This window comes from Nipponia nippon, unplaced genomic scaffold (genome assembly GCF_047370975.1).
Source record: "Nipponia nippon isolate SJK-2023a ecotype South Korea unplaced genomic scaffold, ASM4737097v1 scaffold_9, whole genome shotgun sequence".
NCBI lineage: Eukaryota > Metazoa > Chordata > Aves > Pelecaniformes > Threskiornithidae > Nipponia > Nipponia nippon.
Window position 1 is genome coordinate 38,742,886 of NW_028262413.1, and position 16,682 is coordinate 38,759,567.

Consider the following 16,682-nt stretch of genomic DNA (forward strand, 5'->3'; position numbering starts at 1 on the left):
CAGCGGCCAGGGGGAACCTGCAGGCAGAGCAGTGCGAGCCTTGCGCCGGGATGGAGGGGGCAGACCCGCGGCGCGGGTGGCTGTGCCACGCCGGGGATGTCCCGGAGAGCCGGAGCCTTCGCGCTGCAGCCCGCCGGCTCCGCGGCTCTCCCTCGGGGTGGCTGCTCTCCGGCCCCGGCCTCGCCTTGGGCCGTCTCCTCCGTCAGGCTAGTTTCAGCAGAGGGCACTCTGTTCCTAACGATGGAGGAGGCGCTTCCCGTGCTGGTGAGAAACCTAAACAGATTGGAAAAGTTTCCAGTGCAACATATTTGAACAAACTCTTCATCGGTTATGTTTAGTTCACTGGAGCATATTTTTAACTTCAGTGGCAGGGATAATAGCCCTTTTTCTACGTGCTGCTCTTAGCAGACTCGACGAAAGCTTGGGACATCAGTGGAAGCCGTAGTGCAAAGGTAGAGGATTTTAGTGTTCTCTTCAGCAGCCCAAAGCGCAGAGGGAGAACGAGAGCAAAGCTGTCCTGTGAGACATACTCGTCAGCTTTACAGTAGGAAACCTAAAAATATCGTAGAGGGCAGCATGATTAAAGACCTCCTCGGTGTGTGAGCAGATCTGCAGCTGTATTGTGAGAGTTACTTGGAGATGAGACACGGGATGGTTGTGGTTTTGGAAGCTGCTTTGCGTCAGATTTGGGGGCTGACTTCACGGTAGCTTTTGCCCCTCGGGGGAAGACGAACCGCTTGGCCCGGGGCTGCCGGGGTCTCGGCCGCCGACACAGGAGCGCCGCCGGTGCCTCCGCGGCCGGGGCGGGGGACGCGGGCCGGCCGCCCGGGGAGGCCGCGGCTGCGCGGGGGGCGCCGAGCCGCGGCGGCGGAGCGGGCGCCGGGCCGGGCCGCGGCCCCGCGCCGCAGGTGGAGGCGCCCGGGCGCCTCTCGGCGGGGCCGGGCTGCGGCGGGCGGGCGGGGGCGGCCCGCTGCCAGCAGCCTGTAGGACCTTGGCTAGCGTGCGGCGGTGGGCTGGAGCCTGCCGTGAGGGAGGGGCCGCCGCTCGCGATGCAGGATGCTGCATCCCCGGTGCCGTGACAGGCAAGGCGCTCCCCTGCCCTGCGAGCGGGAAGGAGGCGCCGGCAGAGCCGGACCCGCTCCCCGCCTCCCCGCCGGCCCCAGCCCCGCTGCGCGCTCCCCGCCGAGCCGAGGGACGCGGCGCCGCTCCAGGTGGGTGAGCTCGGCGGCCGCGCCGGGGGAGGGGAGCCCCGCGGCGGCCCGGGCTGGCCCTCGGGCAGCGGCAGCCGCCCCGGCCCGCTTCCCCGAGCCGGTTGCCCCGGGGGAGGCGGGCCGGGCCCCGCGGGCGGCTCCCCCAGACGGGCCGGCGGGGTTCAGCGTAAGCGGGGACGGCCGCGGTGCTGGGCGGGGGTCGTCCGAGAGGGCAAAGCGGCGCGGGTTGCTTGGGGAGCCCTTGGGGAGCCCAGGCACCGACACCTGTGAGGTGCCGGAGTCTGGTGTGTTTTGCCAGTTGTGGCTCTTGGCAGTGCCTGGCGCGGGGGGGAATCTTCCTTCTCTTATTGCCATAGCTGATTGAAACTTTTGAATGACAAAAGCATCCAGGAGTGCTAAAGGTTTGGGGAGGAGGGGGAACTTTTAAATTTTTTCTGGATGGAGGGAATGAAACACTTATTTCTGTAAGGAATCTTAATTATGTTTAGTTGACAGGTGCAAGAACTGTTTGGATAGATGGTTTTCCTTTGGGATATCTGACCTTTTAGAAAGGAGTACTTTTTTTGAAGGAGAGATTTGCATTCACTGTGGGGCTTTGCAAAATAGTGGGGTGGTGGCAAGGAGGGAGGGCTGTTTGTGTGCATGCGTATTAGGGGTGCGTGGAACTCGTACTATTTTGAGATCACTGTGGTTATGAATAGTCTGAGGCAAAAAGATGCATTGACAGTAGGAATTAGCAGAATTAGCAGCATTATTACATGATATTTTTCTTGTTGGCAATTTTAAATTGAAGGTTTTAGTAAAAGTGACTGACAGTTTCGTGTTGGCCCTGTAATGGTGACAATCACTAAACTGATGGATTTTTTTTTTTTTTTCTTCTGCGATGATTGCTTAGTCTCTGAGCTGTTATGATCAGAGCTTTCAAAGGCAGTGCAAATGACTGCTGAAGTCCCAGAGCTGGGGTCTCAGCTTTCAGTGGGTGAAAGTGCTGAACATCAGAAATCCTATGCTCCTTGGATTTTACCTCCCAGAAATCAAGATGGGAGGGGTTCCCAGCTTGATAAGTTCTCCTCCATTCAGGAGATAATCAAACTTGCCCACTATTGTCAGCTTCCCCAAACCTTCCATTTCCCCCCCTTTCCGTTCCCTAATTGGAACTACCTCACCCTGCAGGCTGTGCTCATGGCATGCACTACGCGTCTGCTCCTCTGGCCAGCGCAGAACTCCGGTGTTTGCATTGCATTTCTTCCAAAGGCCGGTTCCATGCCTTTGCCCAGTTTGCTTTAGTCATTGAAATTCTGGAGGAGCCCACTTGATTTTGGTTGTAACTTGAAACAATTTCTCTCAGCAGAGACCCGAGGCACGAGGATGGCCAGCCCTAAAGCCACAGGGATCTCCTGGGAGATCGCTTGGCTTGCTATTGCTATCTATGCTCATCTACAGGTAGGCAATGAACTTGTTGCTATTGTCATGCCTGGTCTTTTATCAGATGATCTTGCTGCACACTTTGAATTACTGTTTTTTAAACAGAAAACTGCTGAAGGAACTACACTGTAAATAAAAGACTCCTGATGAGAAGGTTTTCCTTTCACTGAACTGAATTTCAAAGACATCCACGTGGGAAATTAATATTCTCTCTCTTCCTAGTAATATTGTACCTGACTTTACTATATGTGGACAAAAGGGAGATCTTGCCAGATGTGTAATGCCATAGGTCTTTCTAGGCAGCACAGCTGCTCTTTGCCCCCCGGAGGTTTAGCACTTGATAAATGTTAAGATACTGTAGGTGACAAGGGTTATATAAATACCTGGGTAGAAACATCTAAAGCACTTGGAAGCCAGTGTCGGCGGGGGGAGGGTGGTCCAAAAAGGTCTTTCCTTCAAGTGTTCAATGAATACAGGCACCATGGAGGAAAACCATAGCTGCCAACTGATCTATTGCCTGACACATGAGCCTAATCAGTTCCAAGAAGTGAGTATTTCAAGAAATATGGTGTGCTGGCATGCAGCAGAGATGTTGTTATAGTATGTCATTCTCTATACTGATAGTTCCCACAGCACAGAACGTTTCAAGCATTCTTCAGTCTTAAATACACCCGCATCCAGAAATCCTTAGAAAAGGACAGCTAAATAACCTGAAGAATATTTTTTTAAATAAATAGCATAATTTTTGAAGTATTGTAGTAGTTTTTGACAAAAAAGTAAAATCTTGGTTTTAAATAAAATCAGTGATGCTGTTTACTGTAGTACTGTTGTGTACTCTTTGTACTACTGCAATGGTGAAATGGTGGTTTCAAACTGGAGCCTGGTGTGCTGGGTGTTATATAAACATGCATCCTGAAGAATTTTGAATTGAAGGATAATACAGCAGGCAAAAGTAAATTCAAAAGGAGTGTGAAGAACTGAGACGACTGTACTAGACCGCTGAGTAAGCTATGATCAATTTGGGGTGGACTTTGAGGTTTAAGGTAGTGGGAATGGGCTCCAACCCATGCTCAGTAGCACTGCTGAGTGCAGTGTGTGCTGAGACTCATTTGGCAGCCACCTGTTGATGAACACCTCCTGTGTCTGTATTATGGTTGCAGCTAGTCATGAAGGTACACTGGTTACTTGAGTAAAGGACTTGCCATAAAAGTAAAAATTTTTAGATTTGTATTAGTTGTGCAGTAAACTGCAGTGCATCTGGTGCATGTCCAAGCAGATAGGGCAACAGTGGGATCTTCTGCTTTTTGCTTGCATATTTCTTATACAAGAACAAAAATGTTACTGATTTTCTGTGCCTGTTCAGCTTGTGTTTTTGTGTGCAAGCAGTTGAGTAATGCTGTAATAACCGGCCCTATAAAACATTCAGATAGCAATATGTAAAGTTCACTTAATAGTTCTGTTCAAGGTGAGAATAGAAGTTCAGAGAAGGGAAATGTCAACTTTGTGTTTGGGCCTTTTGGTTATGAAGAGATCGTTGTTTTTTTTTTTTTCCTTTTTTTTTCTTTTACAATATTTTTCTTGTATTTTTTTCTTTCATATTTTTCTTATTGTAGAACTGGAACCAGTAGTGGCATAGTTTCCTCTTCTCCACAAATGGTTTGGCATAGCTTCACTTGTCTCTTTATAATAAAAACAACCCAAACACATTGGAGTAATCAATAGGCTATTGTGAGTAGCTTTCTGAACATTTCAATCCAGGTCAAATTTTTTGGTCTTGATTGTCCTTTAAAATATTATAATCTATTTGCCATATTTGAGTCATTAGCACTTAACCCCAATCTTGTAGGAGGCCCTTCTGCTCCTAAGTTTTAGGTGTTTTATCACAATTTTAGGCACATTAAAGATATTTCATATTATTTAACATAACATTTTTGGTATCCAATAACCATTAATTCTTTAATTGGTTGCTTGGGGCCATACTATATGGACCACACACAGTCATTCTACCCTAATATTGTACCATAGCTTCCACTTGTGTTGTTTTTGGCTATTAAAGTGCTTATGTCTGGAGCTAATCAATTAGAAACAATTGGATGCTGGGCAGGGTCACAAGTCTATGTCATGTCACTTTTGTGCAATTGATTAATTTCATCCTGCTTGAGGCAGGTACAGAATAAAATAATGACCATTTTAAAAGAATGTGGTGGGAATGTGGTATGAATGTAACGCAAAGAAAACTTTAACATGAGAAGTTGTGAAAAAGAGGTAGCTGTTCTGAGAAGAAATGAAAGTTAACTTTGGTTATAGGAGCCCTTTCTGATTCTTCATAGCGTGGTAACAAGCACAGCATGGTGTTTAGCTAGGCTCCAAACTGAATTCTGCCCTCACAGATACGTAGCGTCTCAAGTTTGACAAAATTATTTTGTCGAGGGCAGATTAGTTGCTATACTAGTAGGTAAGTCAGATTTCATAGGATAACCCAGTGAACAATTTACCACTGAGCATTGCTGAGCTGCCTGTTCATTAAATCTGCTCTGTAACCAAGAGCAGTGGCATAAATGACTTGGGAGGAGACCACTTACGGGCTAGCCTTGGCTGTGTTCTTTTGCAGACGTAGAGCCTACTTTTCCTGATATGTGCCAATATAAATGAAATGAATGGAACTGCATTAGTCTAAAGGCAGTGGTAATCCAAGCAAGTGATGTCTGTATGTTTTTCTCAAAAACAAACAAAAAAAAACCCTACCACCAAATGGTAGCAGCAATGTGGAATAATTTGTTGTTTCTAAAGCTTTAAATGATGAATCTATCCAAAGATGTTACTGTATTCCACAGACTCTATGTATTTGTGAACATTATCTATATCCTTGGCCTTGAATGTAACTGTTCATGTGTATTTATTGCTAAATATGGTGTAAAAGGCTCCTCATTTTTCTCACATGGTAGCAGGTGAGCTATCAATAGTACAGATTTTAGGAGATGGTTAAGGCAATAAACAAAATAAAAGTATCCAAGTCCAATTTTGCTTTTTTAAAGTGATCTCTTGAGTACCTATGGCTCCATGTTGGTAACTGAAAAGGCAGGGTGCTCAGCATGGGAACCAGCTCTTTCTTAACCTTGTGATAACATGTTATTACACCATTCAGCTTGATGCTGTTATATTTGTTATGAAATGTATGTAAGACTGTATATCTCTATATTCTTACTAATGGATTAACGGCAGCAAGAAATGATGGCTAGCAGACTCATATAGACAAATACACATCATCAAGAATTTTACACATGGATTCATTTTAGATTTATTCTCTGGTATGTTTTCAAATCAGGAATACACTGGTATTTTCTTAGGTTCCTACAGTCCAAATTAAACCCTCTACAAGTCAGTCCATTTCACCTCCAAAGACCATGGAGGGAATGTCTGAGGAGGGAGTAACAGCAAAGACACCATGTCTGGATATTTAAGAAGCATTAGCTCTGGGTTTCTATGGAAGGGAAAGTTTCATAGGTCACATATTCATCGAATAAACTGTTGGTTGCTCCCATGATTTATGTTTCTGCAATTCCTGCCTGCATTATGTTTTTTCTAACTATCTGTGATATTTTGGATATAAAGGATATACATGCTGAAAACATTATCTTATTCAAAATGATTCTGCCATAACCAACCCGCCAAAAACTACCAACATAGTAAATGTCTTTAAGGTTGAGTTTTGCAAGGCCAAAAATCTGATGTCCATTATATGACATAGTGGACTTGGAGACCATCTTTGTGGAAAACCTTTGGAATATTGTTTTACAGTCACTGAATGTATTGCACACCGATGTTCAGAAAATAGATTATGATCTACATGCCATACAATAGTAAGGATTCTTAAATCTCCAGTAACTTTAATAAAAAATATCAGGATGAGATTTGCAAGTCCAGAGTTAGATCTGATGCAGTTTCCCTTTTTTGTAGGCAGGATGCAATTCTGTACCCATCTGGAGTTTTGCCATCGGCCTCAATAGGCCTGTGGTTTTATTCTTAGTTTGAAGATTGAAATGCCTCTACTATAGACAAATAACACTTTTGAGACTCTGTAGAAGTGTTCTGACTTAAAATATTCATTGTTATTGACAAGGTTGTAACTCAGTGACAGCATTACCAGAGAACTTGTGTAAGTTTCTGAACTTGCTTTGAATTTATGACTAATAATGATTGCTCAGCCAGTGCTCATAGGATCTGAACTGCTGTTACCCCCAATTTACAATCCAAAAGAGCTGAACTGCCAGAAAAATTGTGATGAATCTGTCTTGTGACTTGAGATACAAAATATGTATGAATACTTATTTTTTAAAATGTACTCATAAAAATTTTAAGTCGACTATGGGAGATGACCAAGAGTGCAGATGATAGCAGTGAAGGCATCCTTTTACTCGTTTTATCTCATTTATTTCTTTTCATCTTCTCAGTAAATATTTTTATCGTACTAATTATGAATGATGCTTGCAGTGATGCAACTCAGAAAATCAAGCTTTGATTATTCAGCTAAAGCATGGTTGAAACCCATTCATTCTAATGCGGCAAAGGTGGTTTAATGTCAATATCCAACTAGATTTCAAATTCTCTATCTACATTTTCAGACATGGGTATCAGTGCTCACTAGGATGATAATTTCTGATGAGGTTACACTAAAAATTGGGCAGAGATTCTCAAATCAGTTGTGTGTAGAGCTGCAAATTGCCAGTTCCAAAACTAGATATCCAAGAGTTGAACACTTTTAGAGGAGCCTCAAGTGTGGGAATAATCTCTCAAAACAGCCAGTGGCTTCTAATTTCTCTTGAGAACTTAGGGAAGAAATAGTTCTAGGATTATCTTTGGTTTTAGCAGATACTTGAACATTTAGTCATGGATAATTACTCATTCAGGTCTGCTTGGTGCAGCTGGATCAATCCTATTCCCTACCAAATTGGAGCATAAACGGCACTGAGGTGGCAGTTACGCGCAGTGCACCAAATTCCATTCCTGCCTTTGTATCACAGAAATTGTACATGATTGATTGTACTGATATTAAAGCCCTTTTATTGTTCGTTCAGAAATCATGATTTGGCCATTCAAAATAATGAGTTTTGCTTCAAAAGAATATATATTTAAAAATTGGAGTCCTTGTCATTTGCTTTTATTTCTAGAACCTGTAGGGTTCACATATTTATGTCTTTATCTGCAATTTTGGGGCTTGAAGCTTTTCTTAAAATAGTTTTCCATGCTCACCTGAATCTAGGAGCTGGTGTTTAAGTAAACACCAAGTAAATGTGGCTTGCAATGAAGTAGTAAAATATATTAATTTCAGTGATAGTGGAAGCAGATTTATAATTGTGCCACTATACTTGTTTGTGTTGTAAGGCTATGCAAGAAATCTTTGGGCATGAGTTATATCATACTGTGCAAATATTGTACTTTACTATTAAGTCAGTGTGTTGTTAAGATCTTATATAGTTGATAATACTGATGCGTACAGTCCAACACAGTCTTACTTGAACAATCCCAGTGTAATTCTTATTATGCAAAATCTCTGTAAAACAGAGAGAGTTTGTGCATGGTGAAAGAGTGGGTTTGTTTTTGAAGTACAGTTTGCTAGCGAGCACAACATTCCAGAAAGGACATTGGATATAGCCATGGCAACTCGAGCGACAGCTAAGACCCACATAGGAGCTGTATAGCACTGCAGTTCTGACATGCCCTCTGCACTCACTTTATTGTCACCGATAGATAAATAATTCCTTTAGGTTTTGAAAGCATGCATATAACTTTCTGTCCCGTAAGAGGAGAACTTTTCTTGATATTAGCTGAAGTCTGTAGACTGTCAAGTGCTCTTGAATTTAAGGGTCATATTTTCAAAATGGCCTCACTCCAACTTCTAAGAGGGAGTACAGTTCTACAAACTCACTTTTTGATGACCGTCAGCTATGCAAGGGTGCTAAACTTAATGCAGATATAGCAGCATTTTCAGAAGGGTCTGTGTGATGTTGAGCCTTTGTTTTGGTGACTTTCAGTAAGACTTGAGACATAAGTTAAACACAAATACTGTTCGGTACTTAACTATTGGTAGGTGCTTAGCTGGATTTTTCGAAACAAGTAACAAGGTAAATTTCAATTAATCCAATGGCAAGCAGGCATTACATGCCTTAGGCACTTCCAAAAGTCTGGCTGAGCATTTCTCATCATATTTAGCTGATTAAACCAAAACTTTCACCCTTAAAACTCTTTTGAAAGAATAGGTTTCTGGTGTGCAAATTCTAGTACCTGGCTGTGTAGATATTTGATAATACTTGAGAAGTGCAAGTACAAGCATCATGTGTTTATAAAGGGCGGGCAGTTTTTGAAAACTTGGCCTAATATATCCCTTCCAGACAGCATATTACATAAACTGTTTAGGAACAATGTTATTTCTGTTTCTAATTTTATATTTATTAGATTTAACATCATTATGCAGAGAAAATGAAAACAGTATTCTCAGTCTGTTTTGAGAAATGTGGTTTCCAGGAATTGTCAGTTTGTCATGCTTCTGGATGCACTAGAAACACAGTGAATGCAAGTCAGCTCGACTAAATTGCGAAACAATATTAAAAATGCATTTATGATTGCAATTACTAGATTGTTGTTGTATGCTAACTGTTGTCATTTGTGCTACGGTGGGAGGTCCCAACTGGTTAATGATACTGTTTTTTAGCATTAAATAAGTGGAGCGTTTGTTTATATGTGGAAACATGTATTTCTGTATTTATGTAATGTTTTTTCTGTCATCAGGTGCTTTGCCAAAAATTGAAGCTGCTTAAAATTTACAGGGTACAGTCTCTTGTCAGTGCATGCAAGCAGAACAGGGTATCATTTATAGTGTGTATATATGAAAGGACCTATAGAGGCTCACTCTATAGTAAATGCACCCATGAAGAAGAGAGTTTTAGCTGCCTGATCTATTGCCTTTTAGTGTCACAGAAGTAAGATGACATGGGCACACCTGCACTGCCACAGAATGCGAAGAGTAAGGGGTTGTGTTCTCTCAAGCTCCGTTTGGCAATAAATGTTTCCTGGCCTGCACCTTGCAGAAGCTCTGAGAAGGCTGCAGAAACTGGCTTTATTCCCAGCTGGCTGATTCAGCAAGAAAGTAACTACCTCCAAAAAAAATCCCCCCCTTTTGTTGCAATTTCCCTGCTTGCGTATGTGGCTTCTCCAGGCCATCTACTGGCATGGAGAAATGTGAAAGGATGATGCAAGTACTGGTTGCAATACATTCAGATTTGCCTCTTCTGATAGTTTTCCTTGCTTTCCCAGCTACTGCAGCCTCTTGTTGGTGTAGCAGTGGTGTGGAAGCAGAAGGCTAAACAAGCTCGGTGCTCTCTGTGGGTGTATAACAAATGAAATATGCTAAAATATGATTTGGCTTCCTCTCTTGAGATTCTCCTTTTATTAGATGTTTTCAAGGTCTCATTATTCATTTGGTGTTTTGTTTTCTTGAGTCTCCAAATAGCTTTAAACTGTTCCCTCGTTGACTAACATGGATGTTGGCTGAAAAAACCAATAGCATAGTAGTGCCTTGAGTATTGCCTGCTTAGTAGATGATGTTCTAGTTGGAAACTGCCAGGTACATCCAACATATTACTGATTCTTTCAGCTGATCTCATCAGCACTTTGTTAGAAAGCAGAAGAGGGAATACCTCTATCGCTGGAGAGATGCATTGTGTATGCTATGTAGGGATTTTACTAATGCCACTAACTGATAAGACTGCTTGATCAGACTCTGTTTTTGTTGCCCAATTTTATGACTCTATATGAATATAAGGTGCTTTATGTGACTAACAATTATACTTTTCCTCTAGACCAGTGATTCTCAGGTAAATCTTTTCATGCAACAGCCAGCTCAGAGCTTGGCAGCAGTTAACAGTGCAAATTGAATGGTAGGAAGTGCTATGAAGGGAAGGTGTAAAACAAGCAAAGAGTATCATCCTTTCACTGTTTGAGTTCCTGGTTTGCCCACACTTGAGTACTGTATACAGTTCTGATCCCTTTATGAATGGGGTGGAAAGGCTAGACAGGAATCAGCTGGTAACTTGTTTCTTCCAACATAAGAACTGAGTGCTATTAAATAAAACTACCAGGAGACAGTTTCAAAACAATGAAAGGTGGTTGTCCTCCATGTAATGAACTTTGGCACTCCTTGCCATAGGGTTGGTTTTTTTTTTTTTTGTGTAGAAGCTTACATGGATTTCAGGGGAGACAGGATGAGTACTGGGAAGATCCACTAAGTACTACTATATAGACAAACCACAGCAGGCTAAGAAAAGTAAATGAGTCCAGGGAAGAATTGTACATACTTGTTCTGGACGTGCTCTTTGGGTGTCCAGTTACAGCTACTGTCAGAAGCTGATGGGCTAGATGGATCCTTGGTCTGAACCAGTTCAGCTGTTCTTATGCCATTTTGGTCTTCCTTTGGGCTACACTTGAGGATCGTTGAACTAGATGTTAGAACCAATCCTAGACCTACTGTCACTCATCATTTAAAAACTAACAAAGAAATATATTCTCCAAACTCCACCTGTATCTGGAGGTATGTCCTGGAAGCGTAAGAACTTGCTCAAAACCTACGTAAGTGCCTACGTTCTGAGCTTCTTTGTGTCTGCCTGGAATATTTTTTATTTTTTACATTGTTATTAAATTTTTTCCTTGCAAACATTTTTGTTATGTTTCTGGTGCATTTTCAAATTTCAAAGTTTTGGAATGATTTTTAAAGTATGCAAGGAAATTTGGGTCATCTTGCTTAATTGCTGGAGTAGTTTCTTGTTTTTAAACAAACACTAGTATTTCCTTGAGCAAGATAAATAGAGAAATGGCTTCTGATATTTTACTAAATAAGGCTTCGGCTTAAATTCCATTTTAATTATGTGGTCAGTCCTTCTGTAAGACACAAATATTCCAGACATTTTCCCTGCATGAGTGAGCACTTGCCTTCACCCCAGTGTGAAACTGCGCACCCAAATGCTTTTCCCATTTCCTCTTCCTATCTCTTTCAGTTAAATTTAGAACACAATAGGTTGGTTAAAACTATAAGAAAACCTCCAGAATGCCATCTTAACGTATGGGTTTTTACCATGCAGCTGTTTATCTTCTGCTAAGAGGAAACTACAAATGTATTTTTAATGCCAGGAGCTGGGCTTAAAATGCCATTACTTATCCAGTGGGAATAGATTTGAAAATTAGTAAGCAATTAGATCAGTAGGCAAATACATTTTACTTAATGTTGCAAGTCTCAGGGGCCTTTCAAATATCCTGTTAGCATCACCTGTTCTTAACTTGCAACCTTTTAAATCTTTACCTAGTCTTAAACAGCAGTGTTACTTTGAAAGGGAAATTTTTCTGTATATTTTTAATTTTTATTTATGAGCTGAATTTTAGTCTTTTTCAAAAAAAACTTGCATGGTTTCTCCAAGGGCAACAGAGATGTACTGGGAACACTAAGCTTTTCTTGGAGAAAATTTCTTCCTGTAGATAACCATCTTGAGAAGGGCCTTAGCTGGGATAACAGAACATGTGGGTCTTGTTCTGATCTTTTGAACTTGCTTGAATTATGTCCTTAGCAAACACCAATGATGTATTTGTTTATAATTGCTTATTTTTCTTGCTGAATTTAGACCTCTGCAAGCCATCTGTCGTATGTCACATAGAAGCCACTATTTAGAAATGGGGAAAACGTAGGAATTGTAAACTTTCTTTTTTTATTATGTCAAATGTTAAGGCCAGTCCTTGAGAACACTGAAGAAAAGACCTTGTCCTCTTCAGCTGTGCTATAGGAGTGTTCCATCATTCCTTCTCTGCCAAAAGTTCGCATTGAATCAGTGGTAGTATGAGGACTCTCAGCCTAGGCACTATAAAACCTCAGTCCTGAAAAAGATCCAGGCTGGGGAGCCCCATGGACTTCGTTAGGTTGCTGTGCCACAAGTGAGACCTTATTTTGTGAAATTCAGGCTTTCTGCTTTAACAGTACAACATTCTGCACTTGAGTAACAGTGCCAGTGAAGCCTGCAGGCACTTTGCCTGAGACATCAGTGGGAGTTTTTCCTGAGTAAGACCTGCCCATAGGAAGCAAACTGAGGCTGAATTTCATTAGGCCTAACTAGTTGGTTATCATATTTCCTGTTGTGTGATGTGAATCATTTAATCTCTTCTTCATGTAACTGCTAAGGACAGATGGCATTTAAAGCTGTGTCTGCAGCTGTTAGTTTTCTTGAAAATTGGCTGTATTTATCCCTCTGGAAAAAAAAAGCAGAGATAATAAAAAAAGATAATTTGCCTGTTGCTTATAAACCTTGCAAAATTTGAAGTGATTTCCATTTTTTTACATGTCACTTTTTTATTGTGTGTCATTGAAGACCATTTTATCAGGTGTTCCAGACCATCCCTGTTGGCAGGAATTTCTCCGAACTACTGCAGAGGGAAACATCAAAACCAGTCCTTAGAGCATGTATGCTATTTTTCAGGAGAACTGAAGCAGAACATGGAAATTCACTTTTTAAAAATCGATGTGACTTTTTGCCAGATTTACTATATTCAGAAGATTCCTTTGAACCTTTTAACGGGTTGCACTTTCCACTGCATGGTGCAGTTCTGCTAATGAAAATAGAGGGAAACACAAGGACACCAGAAATAAAGAAGATACAGAGAGCTGATTTCTACATGTAGCATTTTGTCTGTGCATATGAAAATTGACATCATGGTGTTGGAATGTTGACCGTGTTTTGCATTTTGCTAGCTGCTCTTACTGGAAAGCATGTGTTTCAAAGGGAGTTTTCAATTTTTATAAGTCTTTGCCTCCATAATAGCCCAGTCTTATTTTGAATGTAGACTTCAGCTATGAATAAAATTTAACTCATGAAGTAAGAGATTCCTCTGGCACAAAATGGGAATGAATTATGCAAACATTAACCAGTAACGTGCATGTCTGGATCTGAATAGTCAAAGCCAACCTTTAGGTTCCACTGTTACCACTCAACGTTGTCTTACTCTGTTCAAGAGATACTGAGTTCTGAGGAACTCCTCTCCAGAAAAGCTGCGGTAAGTGTGGGGAAAGCATAGCTGGCTGCACAAAACGAACCCTTTGTGGGAAATTTTCACTAATGTGCTTTCTTAGCTCCAGATGGGTCTGTGAAAGAAGGGAGCTGAGAAGTGCAGAAGGTAGACTAGCAGCAATGAAAATGTGGCACTAGCCCTTAATCTTGAGAGTAATCATCCAGATAAAATTGGCAAAATTCAATTAGATTATCTTTCAGTAATGGACTGGCCTCTCTCTTCAACCTTCATAATCCAACTCTTTCCCAGAGTTTCAGAGTTATATACACCATAGAGAGTTGGCAACCCAAGTTTCCCATGTCATCAACTCTATCCAGTCTCGTGAGAGAAGAGTTTCCTGGTACAACATCCTTGCACCTGCTAGTTCTTCCCTAGCTCCTCGCAAAGTCAGATCGCTCTGAACCCCTTAGTGAAATTATTCCATGCTGCTTAAGCAGTTTACTAGTTTTTGTAATAATGTGATTCCCGAAGTGATACAAGGCAGGTCCAGTTCCATTAACCTGTCTTTGTGATGAAGGACCCAGATTCTTGGTGATACTTTCAGTGTCTAAGGTCAATGGGTTTGAAAGAGTTAGACATTTATATTATTCTGAGAAATTACATCTGCATCTTCAAGTTAAGTCAGAAGTACCTAGTACCTGTCAAAGTGTATATGCCTTTGTCTGCAGAGAAAAGCTAGCACACTTTTTTTACAAAGGAGCATTTAACACCCCTAAAAAAATATAATTCACCTTTTTATGTGGTGGTGTGCAATGTTGAAAGCCTCAATTCACTGCTGAAGTTTTAGACTTTATTCCTGTATGTATGCTATATGGAAATATGTGCATGTATTGTGTATGTAATTGCACTAACAAAGTCTCAGGCAAACTGAGATTGTCTTTTGTTGAGTTTTAGTCTGAATTAAGTGTTAGATGGCTGCAGGTTCCTGATGGACTCTTCTCTGCATATAAGTTACAGGGCTGCTGTATAAAACAATATGCAATTATTTACCCTGGTGTTATTTTTAGTTGAGAAAGTAGACACAATCAAATCTTTTTGCACAGCTAAGTGAGAACATGGGTCAAGAAAAATGAGGAGTGATGTTTCATGTTGAAGGGTGATGCAGCTTGCTAGGCTGAATACCTGCTTGAACTGAGGCTTGCAGTGGCATGATTAGTCTTGTAAAATGGTGTCCTGCTTGCCTGATTTATCTTTTGTGTTGGAATTGGCTCTTTTAATAAAGTAGCTTAGAAGAAAATCCCATTCAGAGCTGTATAATTAACATTAGATAGGTCAGACATATATGGAGCTCTTGAGTTGAAATAAAATTTAGATTGGTGGGGCGTTCTCATGAATCTTGCTTTCAGAAGCTGTTACTACTCTTTGTGGAGGTCTTTGTGTTTATACTTGTTCTGTTCATTGGTACTTGTTAAGTTCTATTCAGCTTTTAAAATGCTGGTGTAGCTCATCTACATCCTCTTTTTGGAGGGCTGCTGTAGCAGCCTGTGCTGTGTATATGGGCTGTTAGTGCCAGAGGACTGCTGCAGCAGTCATTTTTCTCTCTCTGTGTATTTTCATGAAGGTTGGTGCGGTACTCAGCTCTTCCGCAAGGCGCTGGAGTTGCAAAGGCCTTTCAGTGGGATCAGTCCATTCACGGCTGCCATGGAGGGCACATAAGAGCTCACGTTTTTCAGAGACATGTAAACTGACTCACAGGGCCCTCACCTATCTGTTATTTTCCTGTATCTTGTAAATAAAAAAGTGAACCTTAACTGATTGGAAAAAAAAAATCATAATTATTCTTAATATTTCATCAGAACATTTCAATGTAAGCAGCTAACTTTACATCTCAAATGTTCACTTATTAATTGTCATGATAGATACCTATGAATTTTATTGGTTATTCCTAGAATCTTGTTTCAAGTATAGCAAGATTTGTGCAAGCTTTATTGTTCGGGGTGAAATTTAAACTTTATTAGGATTAAGTGTTTAATGGTATAATTTGCTGCATATGTTGCAAATACAAGCTGCTATGAATAGATCCTCTGTAAAAAAAAGAAAAAAACAAGACCAAAACATTTGATATGTTATGTATGGACTTTAATCCAATATATTGTTATCTTTAACTAAAGGAAATTATAAGAAGAGATTTACAAAGAAGGGTTTATTCTATTAACTTTAATTTTTTTAAAACATTTCTCAACTGAAGTTGAATTTGGTTTCTGTATTTTGACTTTGTTTAAAATGTGCCGTACATAACTTCCTTTGTTCCTTGAATATTATTTTGAAAACAGTACAAATTGGCTGTTTTTCATATACATGAGAGGAGAAAAATATTATTCGTAGTAGGTGGAATATTTATTTAAGTGGGGTGCCCTGTTTTTCTATTTGTCCACTCACAGTAGACTTGAGGATTTAAGTGCAAGGTTTCCTGTTATATTACTGGAATTTTTTCATGTGATTTTTATAGCTTGTAAAGAACTGGGAGAAAGGCTGTCCCTTTCCTACATGTCTTCAGCCCCCAGCCTCCCAGGAAGCAGTAGTATGGAACACATTGGTTTAGAATAGGTATCAGGTTTTGGCTCGATGCTGAAGGAACGAAAACAGGAGGGCAGCACAGCCTTGTGTTTTCCCAGTCTGCATGAGGCATTTGATTAATCTGTGAAAGGCTGGTGATTGGTTTGGATTCTTATGGCATTTAGGCAATTTGGAATGATTCTGTGTTTGTAAATGACAGGAATGAATAGTTTTAGTTTATTTTGAGATTCAGAGACCATATTGAATCTTCTTGGCATAAGCATTTTGACTTGGAGATTTTATTATTGTCCCATACTTCCTTTCAAAGTGTGTAGCTGCTTCTTTGAGGATTTTATTTAAGTAGGTAATCAGGCTTTTTTGAGAAATTGGTTGTATTTTTTTATAGAACAATTTGCAGTCAGCCCCTTCCTCTGTTACTAAAGCTGGAGG

General features: G+C 40.9%; 1 protein-coding gene across 9 annotated transcripts in view; it reads left to right on the forward strand.

Annotated features, from left to right (window-relative positions):
* Positions 1 to 16,682, forward strand: part of ADAMTSL3 (ADAMTS like 3) — a 202,607-nt gene that overhangs the window by 12,712 nt on the left and 173,213 nt on the right. For 3 of the 9 annotated variants that reach the window (XR_015701245.1, XM_087743286.1, XM_087743292.1), the window contains exons 1-2: positions 1,030 to 1,211; positions 2,560 to 2,654. Coding sequence is in view for 8 of the 9 variants with exons in the window: in XM_087743286.1 (XP_087599412.1) it covers positions 2,580 to 2,654 (75 nt within the window). In the remaining variant the exon portion in view is untranslated. Of the gene's footprint in view, positions 1 to 381; positions 453 to 1,029; positions 1,212 to 2,559; positions 2,655 to 16,682 lie in introns of those variants that run through there. The other 6 variants (XM_087743289.1, XM_087743293.1, XM_087743290.1 and 3 more) reach the window with 4 other exon arrangements.